The sequence below is a fragment of the Rhipicephalus microplus genome, chromosome 8 (genome assembly GCF_043290135.1).
Source record: "Rhipicephalus microplus isolate Deutch F79 chromosome 8, USDA_Rmic, whole genome shotgun sequence".
NCBI lineage: Eukaryota > Metazoa > Arthropoda > Arachnida > Ixodida > Ixodidae > Rhipicephalus > Rhipicephalus microplus.
The window spans coordinates 142492667-142507348 of NC_134707.1; the positions used below are offsets into that span (position 1 = coordinate 142492667).

General features: G+C 44.2%; 1 protein-coding gene across 2 annotated transcripts; it reads left to right on the forward strand.

The window, feature by feature from the left end:
• The first annotated feature begins 2236 nt into the window (after window positions 1-2236).
• Window positions 2237-14128, forward strand: LOC142769396 (uncharacterized). Of its 2 annotated transcripts, none has more exons than XM_075872613.1 (5): window positions 2237-2557; window positions 7515-7569; window positions 9717-9805; window positions 12903-13062; window positions 13160-14126. In XM_075872613.1, exons 1-5 carry the CDS (start codon window positions 2411-2413, stop codon window positions 13420-13422), a joined length of 714 nt encoding a protein of 237 aa, XP_075728728.1. In that variant the 5' UTR covers window positions 2237-2410; the 3' UTR covers window positions 13423-14126. The 2 variants fall into 2 exon arrangements, with proteins under 2 accessions (XP_075728728.1, XP_075728729.1); XM_075872614.1 differs by having other exon boundaries at window positions 2417-2557; window positions 7507-7569; window positions 13160-14128.
• Window positions 14129-14682: the final 554 nt, after the last annotated feature.

Here is a 14682-nt window from a genome sequence, read left to right on the forward strand (position 1 = left end):
GCTTCTCAAATTTGATCTTGCAGCTAGCTTCCCTGCCATCAAATGATGTCCATCCCATATCACCTTGTACTCCCTGGTTTGGTGTATTCCCGTGAGCTCCTAAAGCAAGCCTACATATTTCACGTTGCCTAATTTCTAATCTTGCTTGAACTTCTGACCTCATGCACAAGACTGCGTTGCCGAACGTCAGCCCAGGAACCATGACCCCTTTCCATATTCCTCTCACAACATTATACCTATTGTAATTACACAGTGCCCTATTTTTCATCACTGCTGCATTCCTGTTATCTTTAGTCGTCACGCATATTTCGTGTTCCCTCAGGTACTTGGTCCCATTGCTTATCTATATGCCCAGTTATTTGTATTTATCTGTTATCTCTAGCGTGACTTCCTGTATTCTAAGCTCACTACCTTTGTTATCATTAAAAATCATGACTACTGATTTTTCCTAACTGAATCTAAAATCTAACCTATCTCCCTCATTACCGCAGATGTCCATCAACCTCTGCAAATCTTCCTTGTTGTCGGCCATTAGCACTATATCATCTGCGTAGATTAATGCTGGTAGTGCCTGATCAATGAGTTTTCCTTGTTTGACTAAAGAGAGGTTGAAGCCAAGTCCCCTTGCCTCTAATTTGGCCTCTAATCCTTGTAGGTACATCATGAATAAGAAGGGTGACAGTGGGCACGCCTGCCTAAGTCCACGTTTCACCACTGTGGGCTTGGATACCTGTTTTTCCCACTTTTTAACTACCTTGTTAGTTTTATAGATTTCCTTTAAACGATTAGTGACTCCATCTTTTACACCCAGTGTGTCTAGTATTCCCCACAAGTCCTCTTGAACCACGCTATTGTACGCTCCCTTGAATTTCTGCAGGCCGGTAGGAAGCTTCACAGCGCAGCGCCTGATCTTGTGAAACGGCGCAGCCATGCAGGCAGGGCATTCAATTCCCTCCCTATTTTTTGTATACTACTGTCCTTGTGTACATCGTAGAACACATAACAGTAATGATAGCAAACAGATCATTGATTCGGGTAGGCTTGGTGTTTTATTTAAAATGGAACAACGAGGAAGCTGCTGAAGCTCGTGCCTGTATACAGCTGCTTTATATGGAGATGAAACTTTAACGAAAAAAAATGTAATGATAAACATTAGGCTCATAACAAACAACATTTCTCTGAGGGTGCATGGAATATATGTCCCATGCAAGGCTATGCATTGCAGTCCTTACTGCATTAATTATGTACACGTACTGCAGGGCATGCAAGTGTATGCAGACACACGCTGACGAAATGACATTTTTTGCTACATACAAACGTGCACCACACCAAATAAGACGCACGTGTTTGTATAGTCAGGGAACACTCGTGAGTATTGATGAAATCACACAGCTCGCTTACAGTATAAAACAAACACAATTGCGAACAATAAAATGCGACGCTGTTTAAAGAGGCGGATCCAGGTTACGAGGAGAATTATCAGTATGGCATACACACCACGTGTCAAGCTTTTGCAACATCTAAAGAGACTAAATATGGAAAGCTGCCTTTGTAAGTTAACATGACAGTACCAAATGGAGAAGCCACACGAGAGAACAATTCATCGTGGGCTAAAGAATGTGCTTTAAATATTATACACAGCTTTGCAAGATAATATCGACGAGTTTTACTCGTCTAGGTGTGGGAGGTGTAGGCCTGATAAAATGCGATGTTGCTTCAGAGCCTTTCTTTCGTAATATTGCAATTTTATTCAACTCTTTCAAACGCGGCACCGTAAATTTCTACTGGGTGCTCGAACACGGCAAGCAGGTCGCGGGGCAAAATCTTTGTAACATTTTATTACCGAAACAGCGATACTAGCAATGCTTGAGCTGCACTTGCTGTTTTCTAAATTGTAACCTCCTCAATCTCATCACTGTGATCAGGAAACAGAGAGGAAAAGTACACTAGTAGTACGTAGAGAAATATTCAATTTCAAGCCCTTTAGCAATATCATCTAAACAAATTGCCAGTTCACTGTTGAATTCTCGATGGAAACAAACAGCTGATCAGGGACGCAAGCTTGGCTTGGCACTGGCTTGGCCGTTCATACAGAGCCAAAAGCCGCTGCAGGAAACTGGATTGCGGATCGTATTGAGACAAATATTTTATACATTTTTGTTTTCTTTGTTTCATTTCTCTAATTGCTCTTGTGATGGCGTGGACCGCGCTTCGTGATCTCACGTACCAGCGCACTGTTTTTAAGTTTAGTATGGCGCACGATAATACATGATTGCGTGCTTTAATTTAAAAAGGTTCGCGAGTATGGCAGCAACACTGCAATGTCGGGAAGAGGCACGGGGAAGAGGATAGTAGTAGAACCAGTAGCAGCTGCATGCCCGGGTGGAGCGACTGATGCCCAGATGGAGGAATGTCAACCCGATGCCTTTTGTGTTGGCCGTTCTGGCAGTTCCGCCGACTTTATAGAAAGAGACGACCCCGTCGCTTGTCCTCTTCTCTTTTCCTTCGGGCATCAGCGACAACATTGACGGACGACGTGTTCGACTTCACCGTGCACGTGAGTATAGGTTGGTTTTTCATTCGAGTGAATTCTTGTTCAGATTTGCAACTTGTCGACTTCATCCTGATCACCTGTCACCGGCAATAAGTCACATACGTGTGATATTTAGGTGAAATAAATGATAATGCACATTTTCTGCTCCATTTGCGTGACTTAGCTACACCAGGACATGAGGTAAAGCCTTTGTCGCCTAGCCACTAGCAGGCAAGATCGATCACTCGCATTCTTCAGTTCACGAATCAACGCGCCTGCCTTAAAATTAGTAAGCTGCTCGCAAAGAAATCTTACCGAGGCAATTTTGTTTTCTGTGAACAATGCACCGTAGATTTGTCTTGAATAACAAAAAAAAAACTTGAAAAATAAATGTCGCGACCTTTTAGAAAACGCCGTGTCTAAGAGCTAGACGCGGCATTTTGTAAAAGGCTCATTAAATTCAGTATGTTTTCGTAGTTTCTGCTTGAAATTATTATTGTCTATGAATTTCATGGCCCAATCTATTGCTTTGGCTGAAAATCTCGGCGGCAAAAACTTTGTTCAGTGTCCCTTTAAGGGCAGGTGTAAATGCCATCATTTCAGTCGCAAATCTTTTTGCTAGTCGGTCGGCTGGTTAACAATAAGGGTACTAACTAGAGTTCCAGATTTCATCAGCAACACATCGTCATGGCTTCATCAGATGCTGCATTATATACATTCTATCCTCGTTTTTAAATAGGTGTACCGTATGGTCCACTGTTACAGGAAATAAGCGAGCTCATGGACAGGGAGCCATGTTGTGCTAACTGGCAGCGAGGCTTGTGAATGGGACGCATGCGCATAGAATCGGGGTGCGCCCAGTTTTGTCTGCCATTTCTCTGCCTGTACGCATGACAGCATTGGAAAGCGCATCCGTATTTTAGCTGCGCAATTTATCTAGCCCAGTGCCTCCTGCTTGAGGGATTTCCTGTGAGCACAAAAAATGCATGATTTGAATCGTTGCTGCAGTGTTTTGCAAGTTGTCACCGTAAAGCACATCATATTTTTCGCATAATGCTCGCTGCAACTAGCAAGTTTCGATGACTCAAAATGCTGTTCAGATCTGATGTAGCAAACATTTTAAGCTCGTCCTCGTGACCATGAAATATTGGTTTATTAAATAATGGAAGGCAGAGTTGGTATCAGTTGATTTACAGTGTGAAAATGAAAAGTGCGAAGGACCGTGCCTCGGAAGTAAACCCCGAGAGCATGAGCAGAGAAGTAGCAGATGAGGATGCTCATGCGCTGCATTTCCAAATCTCACCAGCGCTAATGCTTGACGGACTGCTGGCCACGCACTAGCGTGTTCTTTCTGAAACAGGACTTTGGCCCTGTAAGCAAGTTCTTGAAGGGCATAAGTAAAACGTAGAATGGGCCCCCTAAATGCACCCATCCTTGAACCATTGTGCTTATGAATTAGTGCCCTTTTCAAAATACAACTATTCTGAGCTATAAATTGTGACAGAACAGTGCACGAAGTTTAAAAATGGGAAAAAAGTCTTTAAATGTCCCCTTTATACATAGTGTTCTTGTGATGTCACTTCTGCCGTTGTCGCCCTCTCCCGCCATGCCCGGGTAACTCCCTGGGTACCTACGGCAGTTCACGTGCTGCAGTGCGATTTGTTGGGGGCTCGTCATCTGTTGCTGTGAACGATGTGGAAGCATTGTGGTTTTTTGTTGTCTTACTTTAACGAGCTCAATGGATTAGGAAGGCCTCGCTCGTTCACTCGATACAAGACCAGATAATCAAGATGTGCGAAACATATGCCAGCCACGGCGTACACCGGCTGCCCGCCACAACCCATGAGGGCCTATTATCTTGCTTTCACTACAAATTGCCTGGCCCAAAAACAAGTGAAAGCTCGAAATCTCTCGAGCCGCAATTTTAAGAGTGGATGTGCGAAGCGCAGCTGCTCCCATCGAAAACTAGTCGTGCAGAGCTAGACAAGTTTACAAGAGATATAATATCATGAATATATTGTCACGGCCTACGCCACCAAAGTAGCAATGTGTCCCCCCCCCACCAAGTGTTTTAAACAGTGCTGATGTTGAGCTTGAGCCTCTTTGATTGCAATTTGTGGAAATAGTCGAGGAAAATATTATACAAGGCAGATAGCGACTTTGCGTGGTGTGTGCCGCGGTAATGCCAGTCATCACTTTATTTTTCGCGTATGCTTTAACACACTTTTCACTTTGTATTTTGCTTTTGTTGTACGCTAATGTACAGTGGAGTCACTGAACATGATAGAGACCGTGTATAGAATTAATTGACTAATTAAAAAAAATCCTGACGCCCAACTTGAACCGATCGGCTATACTTCAAAGTGAACTAATATTGTTTCCCATTCTTTATAGTTTGTTTCAATGCAATACCAAATCTCCGCGATCGCCATCACGATTTTAACCGCCTTCCTCGCCATCATGTTTTTAACTGCGGACAAGTTTGTATGTACAGTATCTTGGTAAGCTATATCTGTTTGCAGGTAAATACTTGGCTATGGCACTTACCCGTAATGAAGTTGCACCTGAAGATGCAAATGTTGCAAAGTTTCTTCAAGTAGCTGTTGTTAATCTGCACCAGCCAAATACGCTGGTACTTTTAGGAAAATCGGAATGTGCGTTCTCAATTTCAGGTTATAAGAAGAACACCCTAAGCTCTGCTCCCTCTGCGTGGACTACTAAATCAACTTGCCTCACTAGCAGCTCATAATTTCTCAAACTTGCATCGTGAGGCAAAACTAAACGGGTGCAAGCACAAGGAGACAACATGGCAGTTGTAGGCGATAGATTCGGTTGGTGCCCGGGCATGTTGGTGGCACATTTCGGAAGTGACGAAAAGGCGCTGCGAGATGCACGTGCACACTTTGTATAGTAGCTGTATTGGACAGCAAACTTTTTTTCTTATCTGAGCAGTTTTACCAAAGGAAGCTTCATCATATGGCGTGATAAATGAAGCGAATCCACAGGTTGAACCACATCATAGCCTCGCTGTGCTTGTGTACTTTTTTTAGCTCGCAAAATTTATTTGTACATATAAGTGACAACTTGCCATTAATAAGGCAGCACTTGTTTCTTTACCATATGATCATCTCCGGTGTGCTGCTGCCTCAATATTTCAAATTCTAAGCATTTACACCATTGTATGCTAACTTTTCCTTCAAAGTGAGACAAGCCACATGTGTATCGTAGATCAAGAAGCATGCCAGTTTTACGTACTTGCAAGGTAAACATCAGAAATGCACATTTGATCAAAAATACTAGTTTAATGGTGCATCTACATAGCAGAGCACCTGTGGCACCTCGGGAACAAGATAATGCCACATATGTTACAAGAGATAATAAAAAAGACAGGGGACGTTCCATGAACAAATAGAAACAAAAATAAAATGGCACGTGGCAGCGAGCGAAGGCGGCAAGGGGGGGGAGAGCCCGTGGGACTTCAGCGGATGAACGTAAGATGTGTGTTTAATATGTGGAAGAAAAAAAATTCAAAATTTTGGCGACTGAAATGAGGGTGACTTAGTGAGTGCGCTCATGACGAGAGTAAACACGGTTATTATTTTTTTTTTCAAATCTCTTTTGAAAGCCACAAAAAATCTGTATGTGGTGCAGCCTAACAGAAGGTCCGTGGAGGCAAATTATGAATTCGTCGTTGTACAAAGGGCTACTTTTTTTTTCATGCGCACCATCCCCGCCGCGGTGGTCTAGTGGCTAAGGTACTCGGCTGCTGACACGCAGGGCGCGGGTTCGAATCCCGGCTGCGGCGGCTGCATTTCCGATGGAGGCGGGAATGTTGTAGGCCCGTGTGCTCAGATTTAGGTGCACGTTAAAGAACCCCAGGTGGTCTAAATTTCCGGAGCCCTCCACTACGGCGTCTATCATAATCATATAGTGGTTTTGGGACGTTAAACCCCACATATCAATCAATCAATCATGCGCACCATAAATAGTGCTCAAAATTTAATTGCATATGTTGTTTTCATCCTCGCTGTATTCCGTGCTGTTTATGATGTAAAAAAAAGTAGCACGCTGAAGTGGTGCTGCTTTTGGGCAACAGTTGAAAATGGCGGGGTGCATGAATGCGGAATACTGCCGCTTACACTCAAATCACTCTTGTGGTCACCTCCCACTGTTTGCAGCATGTGTTGTGTATACACAGCTGCATATTTCCTAGCTAGAAAAATTTGATTTTAGGTGTTTCACGCCATTTTTCATGTAACTATTCCACAATTGCACACACTGATCAGCAGGCTTTCAATTGCGCTGAAGGACACAGGTGCCATAAAATTCATAGTCGATTCTTTCAAGAAACCGTATGTAAAGGCTGAAGCATCATGCGTACATACACATACCATATTGTTTTTTGTACTTTATGAAAGCTGCGAAGGTCTCATGTGCCTCCAAGCGTAACCTGTCTTATTTATTCTCCATCACCGCAAAAGTTTTGCGAGTTTCAAATAAAAGTACTTTGCGCATGGCCACTTTTGGGTAATTTTTTTGTGTAGGTGTTATTTGAGCAGCCTACAGTGTTTACTTTATAAGCCTGTATGTATATGGTGCATAATAAGGATGCAGAATGTGTGTAGCTGTACAATATAGATGAAGTGTAAAAATTAAGTGTGTCTATTGTAGTGTTCTTGCAACCAATCTTACCCCCGTATTCTAGAACGTCCCTCCACTCAACGCTTCACCTTCACTTGAGATGGCTGATGGGAGCGCCGTCTCTAAGCAGAGAAAATTGCTGCATGTCGGCAATAATCTGCTGTGATTCTCGAGTAGCGCAGCGTCGCTTTCAAACGAGCAGCGGCACAGTGCTCAACTCTGTCAAGTGAAGGGTGAAAGTCGAGTCGGGGGGAGCGTTTATGAATATGGGGGTTAGTTTTGTGGTCTTGTTAACCTGCCAATAACACTGGATTGATGCTACTTTGCTCTAGCTGTACAGTGCTCTCCAAGGCTCAAGGAGGCACCGCACGGGGAAGGCTCGGAGCAAACCATGCGTGAGTTTACTTTCATTGTTACACTATGCACGTATTAAGTGATAGACTTTAATGTATGCTATTTGTATTGTGCAAGTTTTTGGGGACATACAACTTCCAACACTTATATGTTCTGACGAAAATCACGCAAGAATGAGAAAAGCTTGTGCAAAAATTATGCAAGAGTGTAAGAAGCTTTTGCAGAAGTTTGTGAAATGAAGTTTTGAAATTTTGTGGCAATGTGTCATTGTACAGTGGTCAACAGTCTTGCTCAGCATGCTTGACTGCAGGGCTCCCGGCTGCACAGGCGCATCTACGGAGTGCCTGATGCATGATGGGCCAAATGTCAGCCTGCACACTGGTGCCTCTTATCCCCGTTTGTCTGTTACATCAGTGTCTCTTGTAAAGGGAATCAACTGTGCTACCTTTTTTTTCGAATGTAATAAGTTCGTTTTCCAGATTATTGTTGTTTTAAGGTAGAGCCTCACATTTCTATCAAATACTGAAGATTCTATTTTTCCTTCTAGATGCTATGAAGTCACTCCTTGTGTTACAATAGAGTGAACACTGTTATGAGAAAAGCTACTTTATGGAGTTAACTCACTCCATATTGACTTAACACACAGAATTGGTGAAAACTACACTCCATTCCAGCTGCATTAGGAATAATATTCATTTGCATACTTCTGTTTCTTTTGTTTGTTTGTTGGCTGGAGGTTTGGTGTATAGGGTGGCCAGAGGGCACTGTGTAGTCTTTCTTCATCTTCCCAATTTTGTGAACATCAATGGATAGCCGTATGGGAAGCAGCCAGCATGCTGAAACAGCGGTGCAAGCATGCAAGATGTTCACCATTGCATGCAGTCAGTTGCTGTGAGCAACCTACTGCATACAATTAACTGCGAGTGGTGAACTAACGCTGCACTATGTGTGCCTCCTGGAAAGCTGCAATGGTAAAGTGCCACAATCGTATAGTAACATGGATAACATCGCAATTTGTTTGTTGAATAATTTTGCAACAGAATTAATGGAGTTTTGGATAAATTTGTGTATCTGCCTGGTTCATCAAAGCTACAGAGTCAAATGCGGTAAATACTCGCGTATTATGTGTACTTTTTTTGTCAATCCGGTCATGTGCGAAGCTAGTAGGAATCGCTGGCCTAAAAGCTCAACTGGGAATATATGTTGCAGGCGCTGTCACAACTGTCTCAAAGCGGATTGTCATTTGTTTGCTAAGCCTGTTCAAATGCCCCCATTTTCTTGAAGTTCTTCCGAACAGTGCTCACAAAAACCAGTTCCCACGACAGGGTTATACCAGAGAACATAAGTACTCTCCAATTATTGTCGGGAACCCAACGTAAAGTAAGATGCAGACAAGGAAGCGCGATGCCAACACAGTGCTGTGTGTGTCGCCCTTCATGTGTGTGTGTGTCCATTCCTTGTCCCAGTCTTCTATTGCGTTGTGTTCCCTCCGATATCTAACCAACGCACCCAAGCTTCTATGCTAAGTCTTATTCAACGCACTCTTCTGCTGGCTCCCATACTGAATATTGCATGTCGAAGAACTCCACGCTGATGTGCTTAGCGGTAGCACGGTTTCAGTTTTCTTCGGTAAGCTTTATAACAGCAATCTGCCTCGTATATAATTATTGTAGCCTATCACAAGGAACGGTAAAAACGCAATGGCCAGATGGCGAAACCGAAAAAAAAATGAGTGCGAAAATCTGTCTCATCTAGTTGATGTGACAGGTCCTTGCACGCGTTCAACATCTGTGCTGTGTCTCGGGAATACATTCTTGCCGTGGAAGAGGTGGGAAGATAGGAGGCAAACCTTTAGGCATTCGGACTACACATAAACAGGTTTCAGTTTTCAAGTTCGATATTCTAGGGAAAGCATAAAAATTCATGGAAGAAGGGACCTTGCACTCAGTCCATTTTGTGTAAGACTGCACTCGCCTGCTCGACAAGAGATGTGCCTGACCAGAGCATCATGAAGTCAAATGTGTCTGTGTGTGTGCTGGCAAGGTGGCTCGGGCTGGTTGGGGAGGGCAAAGTATGCGAGCAAAAAGTTTCTTGTAGTAAAGCAGGCTGGCTAATTATACTGGTGAGCAAATTATGTGAGGATGCAAATTGTGCGAGTAAATATGATATGTACTCTTGTATGTTTCAGCTCTATTGCTACGGATCCTGCGAATCCAACTTGGCATCCGGCAGCAACAAAGAGAGGTTCTGCAGGAGGTGCGACAGCTGAAGCACAAGGTACGGCTCTTGTCCGTGCCTCAGCATGCTCAGCCAGCACAGCGCCCCTCTGACCTTCCCCGGCTGCCTGCTGGTACAATTGGAGAAGTGGAGGCAGCAGAGGCAGCTGTGCAGAGTAAAGCTGTGGCTGCGGCTTTGGTGTCTATTTCTTGATTTTTAATATGCCTATGTAACATGCAGAAATTTAGTACTGCTTTAAGATACTGTGTTTCGGGAAACAAACTAGTCAGGTTATCTCATGAGCCACTGTACTACAGTCGAATATGAATAATTCGTACTCAAAGAGGCCAGAAAATTTGTTCAAATTAAAAGAAGTTCAAAATAATGAAAGCTACCGTAATTACTTGAATCTAACACGCACCTTTTTTCCGGTTAAGAGAGTTCATAAATCGCATGTGCGTTAGAATCGAGTACGAAAAAAAAAAACTGAATATGGTCATTCTATTGCCATCGCCACTTACAAAATGGCCGCCCCCTGCGTGCGTCGGCATGGCGCGTCGGTCATTTCTGCCTATGTGTTTCCCATGCGCGGCACTTCATACGTGTGCTGAGGAGTTCGTCATCTTGTAGTACATAAGCATCGACGCCATGGTAGAGCCGACTCCAAAAACTCGACGAGTGCACCACAATGCTGCTTCTAAAAGAAAAGTCGTCGCGTGTGCCGGAACGGACAGAAATCGGGCCGCATCGCGGTCATTCGGAGTTCCCGAAACGTGCGTGCGGGACTGGCGGAAACAAAAGCAGAATATTGTCGACAGTAAAGATTCACGCAAAGGCTTCAGTGGACCACAGCAGGGTCGGTTTCCACAAATTGAAGAGCTGCTCGGCGAGTATGTGATTAAGCAGTGAGCGGCACAGCGGCCCGTGACGACAGAACTGCTCCAAGTGCAGGCTATGCAGTTAGCCTTAGAAAAAGGGCTAATGCAGAGCCATTTTAAAGCGAGCAGGTGCTAGCTAACGAACTTTATGAAGAGAAAAGGCTTTTCCCTCCGAAGGCGAACGGGCATATGCCGGAAGTTGCCGGAGGAGTACGAAGAAAAGCTTCAGAGTCTTCAGAGGTTCCTCCTAAACTTGCGGCACAACAACGGCTACTTGCTTGGGCAAATCGGGAATGCCGATCACACGCCTCTTTACTTCGACATGCCTGGCACCACAACCGTCTAGGAGAAGGGGGCGATGCAAGTTTGCGTACTGACATCGGGCCACGGTAAAACTAGAGTGACAGCAATGCTCTGTTGCATGTCAGATAGGCATAAGCTTCCCCCGTACTTTATATTTAAACGGAAGACGCTCTCAAAGAGAGTCGTTTTCGCTAGTGGTGTGATCAAGCGGGCCAACGAAAAAAAGGGTGCGCGTTGCAACCGACGTCTTGTTTCTTTTTTTTTGTCGTGGAAACCGGGCGCGCGTTACAATCGAGGGCGCGGTAGTATAGAGTAAATACGGTAAACGAGCGGAGGGCTCACCATGCAGTGATGCGTGTGCATGGAGAAGTTTTATTCACAAATTACAGGACATCCGTCATTAATTAAAGTAGTCAATATATGTCTGTACACAATGGCCTTGCAACGAGTCAACAAGTTTTGCGTGCAGTTTGCAAAGCATTTGTACTTCGGCTTCAGTATTCTCCTGGCAAAAGAAGTTGCGCGCGGCAATGTCCAGTGCTGACACTCTTAGAAGACAACTGTGTTTCCACTGTTACCATCTGCGCTGCAGCCGGAGCGTGGCCAGCACATGATGAGAATGGAGGAGCGTCTCCACCTGGAGAAAAGCAGATCGGCATTCGAGAGAGAAACACTCCGCGGCAGCTTTTTTTTTTCTCTTCATGCGCGGTGTTGAAAGGAGAAGAGTCTCTACATAGCAGGAACGAAAAACAGGGAAGCGTGACACCGGCGCGTTGCAGATCGGCATGAGAGAGGCAACTCTCTGCGACAGCTTTTTTTCCCCTCTTTCTCTTCATGCGCAGTGTTAAGAGGAGAAGGGTCTCTACGTGGCAGGGACGGAAAAAGCCGAAGCGGGGCACAGGAATGTCGCAGATTGGCATTTGGCAAACATTCCACCGCAGTCTTTTCTTTCCTTTACTTCATTTTCTTCTTCAAGCACAGCGATGAGGTGTCTGAAGTGCCACCGCAGGATTGGGCGGGGTGCTGAGAGCATTTTCGGAGCGCGGTATAGCTTTGATAGGACCACAGCGTCAGTTCAAGTTAAGTGTGTTGGAATTAATGAGATGCGGCATCGTGCATTTGATGGGCAGTGACTAGCAATAGCCTGCTTAAAACAGACATTCAGTAATTTTGTTTATTTATCACCCTATTTCGTGTCCGCTGCGGCTCTCTCTACTTTGAGCTACAGTTCACCCTGCCTTGTGTTAGCCGATTTCTTACTCTTTTAAAAATCTAACATGCACCCAATTTCGCAGTGTGAAGAAAAATGCACCTTTGTTTATTGTGATGAGATTTCTATAGCGACAGGCCTCTTTGTTGGCTATCACAAAAAAATATAAACAGCAAATGGTGCGACCATCTAGTGCGACCTTTATTTTTCTATCAGTTTCATCTATGACCAAGATTTGGTTGCTCTAAGGTTGCCTCTTAGTACGCCTTGATCATGTTTATTTATCTTGTTGTGCTCTGCTTACAATGCATTGATTAAAAACATGTCCAAGCTTCTTTTTGAATTCCACATATTTTATCGTTTTTCACCTGTAGAAGCTACTCCTGGCCAACATTCAGGCAAAGACATTGTAACCTCGAAGAAACGTGTATTGGCATTTTAGCACTGTACAAAGTAATTATACTATTTCATAGCTAGAATCAATATTTATTAAGGGTTATAACAGTGTTGTATTTGATTTCATAACAGCGAAACTGCATTCAGAGAAGGACTCTGATAGGTTCTCACACTGAGTGTGAGAGGGCTGATGTGGAAACCATTTTAGGTCAAGTGAGTTGAAGTTAGCGTAAAAAAACAATGAAATGTTGTGATGCCCAAAAATTCAAGTTGTTGTTTTCAGTGTCCTCTTCTTGCAGATTTTTATCATGAAAACATTTCGATGCGCTGTTGCGTTTACCCCATCTATGCTTCTTGCATTTTTTTACAGCGCAAGCACCTCCTGCAGATTGGGGGACGTGGCCTTCGAGAAATTGGTGTGAATGCCATGAAGGCTGTATTGGCACATGACGTGCAAGTGCTGTACAGCCTTCATGGCAGAAAAGGGAAAAGGGCCTTTGTGACCCTGAGGCTCTGTAGATTAGTGACAGGTTAGACTTGTTCATTGTTTTATGTGTGTGTACTCTTGTGTATTCTCTGTACTGCAGTGCTTCATGTGTACTATGGTATTTCTGTTCTTGTATGCAGATGTCATCTGCCAAAAAGCAGGGTGCGACCAGGCGGAGGCCCTCAAGTTTATTAAGAGGTGGCTGCCAGGGTCTGGTGATCGCTGTGGGGGCAGGAAGCGGCGCTTCAGAGAAGCATTTGTTGTGGAGCAGCCCGATGATCCCCACTCTCAGAGTGCTGATTATCGGCTGCTCGCGGCAGCTGGCTTCCTGCCCAGCCACAGCAGCCAGGGCCTTGACAGCACCACTGTCACTGTGCCCCCAACGCAACCTCACCTGCAGTAGAGCGGGCCTTTTTTAGTTGTGTATATATATTTTTCAATGTATACATTTTTTGTTGTACCAAATAAATAAAAAAAACAAAGAATAAATAGTCTGCAGACTGTCGGTGGTGCACTGTTCGGCTAGCTTATGCTGATTCGGAAGCACCATCACCATGTTTTAGTTACAAAAAAATGCTCTAAACTATGAATATTCTCAATTACCATGTGGGGGACATATGTGGGGATTGCAAGTGGGGGACATATGCTTTCAACATTTACTTCCTAACGACTTTTTTCGATCTGCTGTACCAAATACCAGTACCAAATAAAGCACTCGCTATTGCAAAAGATAAATTGGTAAAAAAATAAACTACACTTCTAGTGTTAGCAAAGGGAATGAAGTATAAAAGATGAAATAGATCGAGTAACTGCTTTCAGTTCTCAGCATTCAATTTTCTGTTGCCCCAAGTATACAGGGCTGCAAAGCTACAAGAGCGGGTCATCGAGGCATATTGTTTAAATCTTCCGGTAAGAAAAATTCCCTACTAATAATGGTTACATGATGGCAAGCCAATCAGTAGCCAATATTCGTCGTGCAGGAAACATCGGTGTAATAACGGCATTTGATTGGCTGCAATGTGGCCCTGGATTGGTCCAATGTCGGTCGTACATCCGTAGCCAATATTCGTCGTGCAGCAAACATCGGCGTAAAAATGGCATGTGATTGGCTGAAATATGGCCCAATGTTGGCCGAACATTGGCAGCTTTGTCGGCAATACGATGGGCCTTCGTCGGCCCAATGTTGGTTGCATACTGGCTAAAACATCGGCAAAACGTCGGCCCATCATTGGCTTGAACGTCGGCCCGACATTGGATGAAGTTGCACTTCCGACGTCGGCCCGACGTCGGTGCCGATGTTAGCCGATGTTGGTCCAAGATTGGTCCAACGGCGGCGTGCTGCCTGGGTAGAGACTCCTCAACTAAAAGCTCCAGAGCTAGACACTCCACAACTTGAAACTCCGCAACTAGAAACCCGACAACTAGAAACTCAACGACTACAAACTCCACACCTATAAATTCCTCAACTTAAAACTCCACAACTAAAACTCCACAACTAAAACTCCACAACTAGAAACTCCATAACTAGAAACTCCGCAACTAGAAACTCCACAGCTAGAAACTCCACAACTTGAGAATTCGCAACAAGAAACTCGGCAACTAGAATCTCCACAACTAAAAACTCTGCAACTAGAAACTACGCAACTACAAACTCCGCAACTAG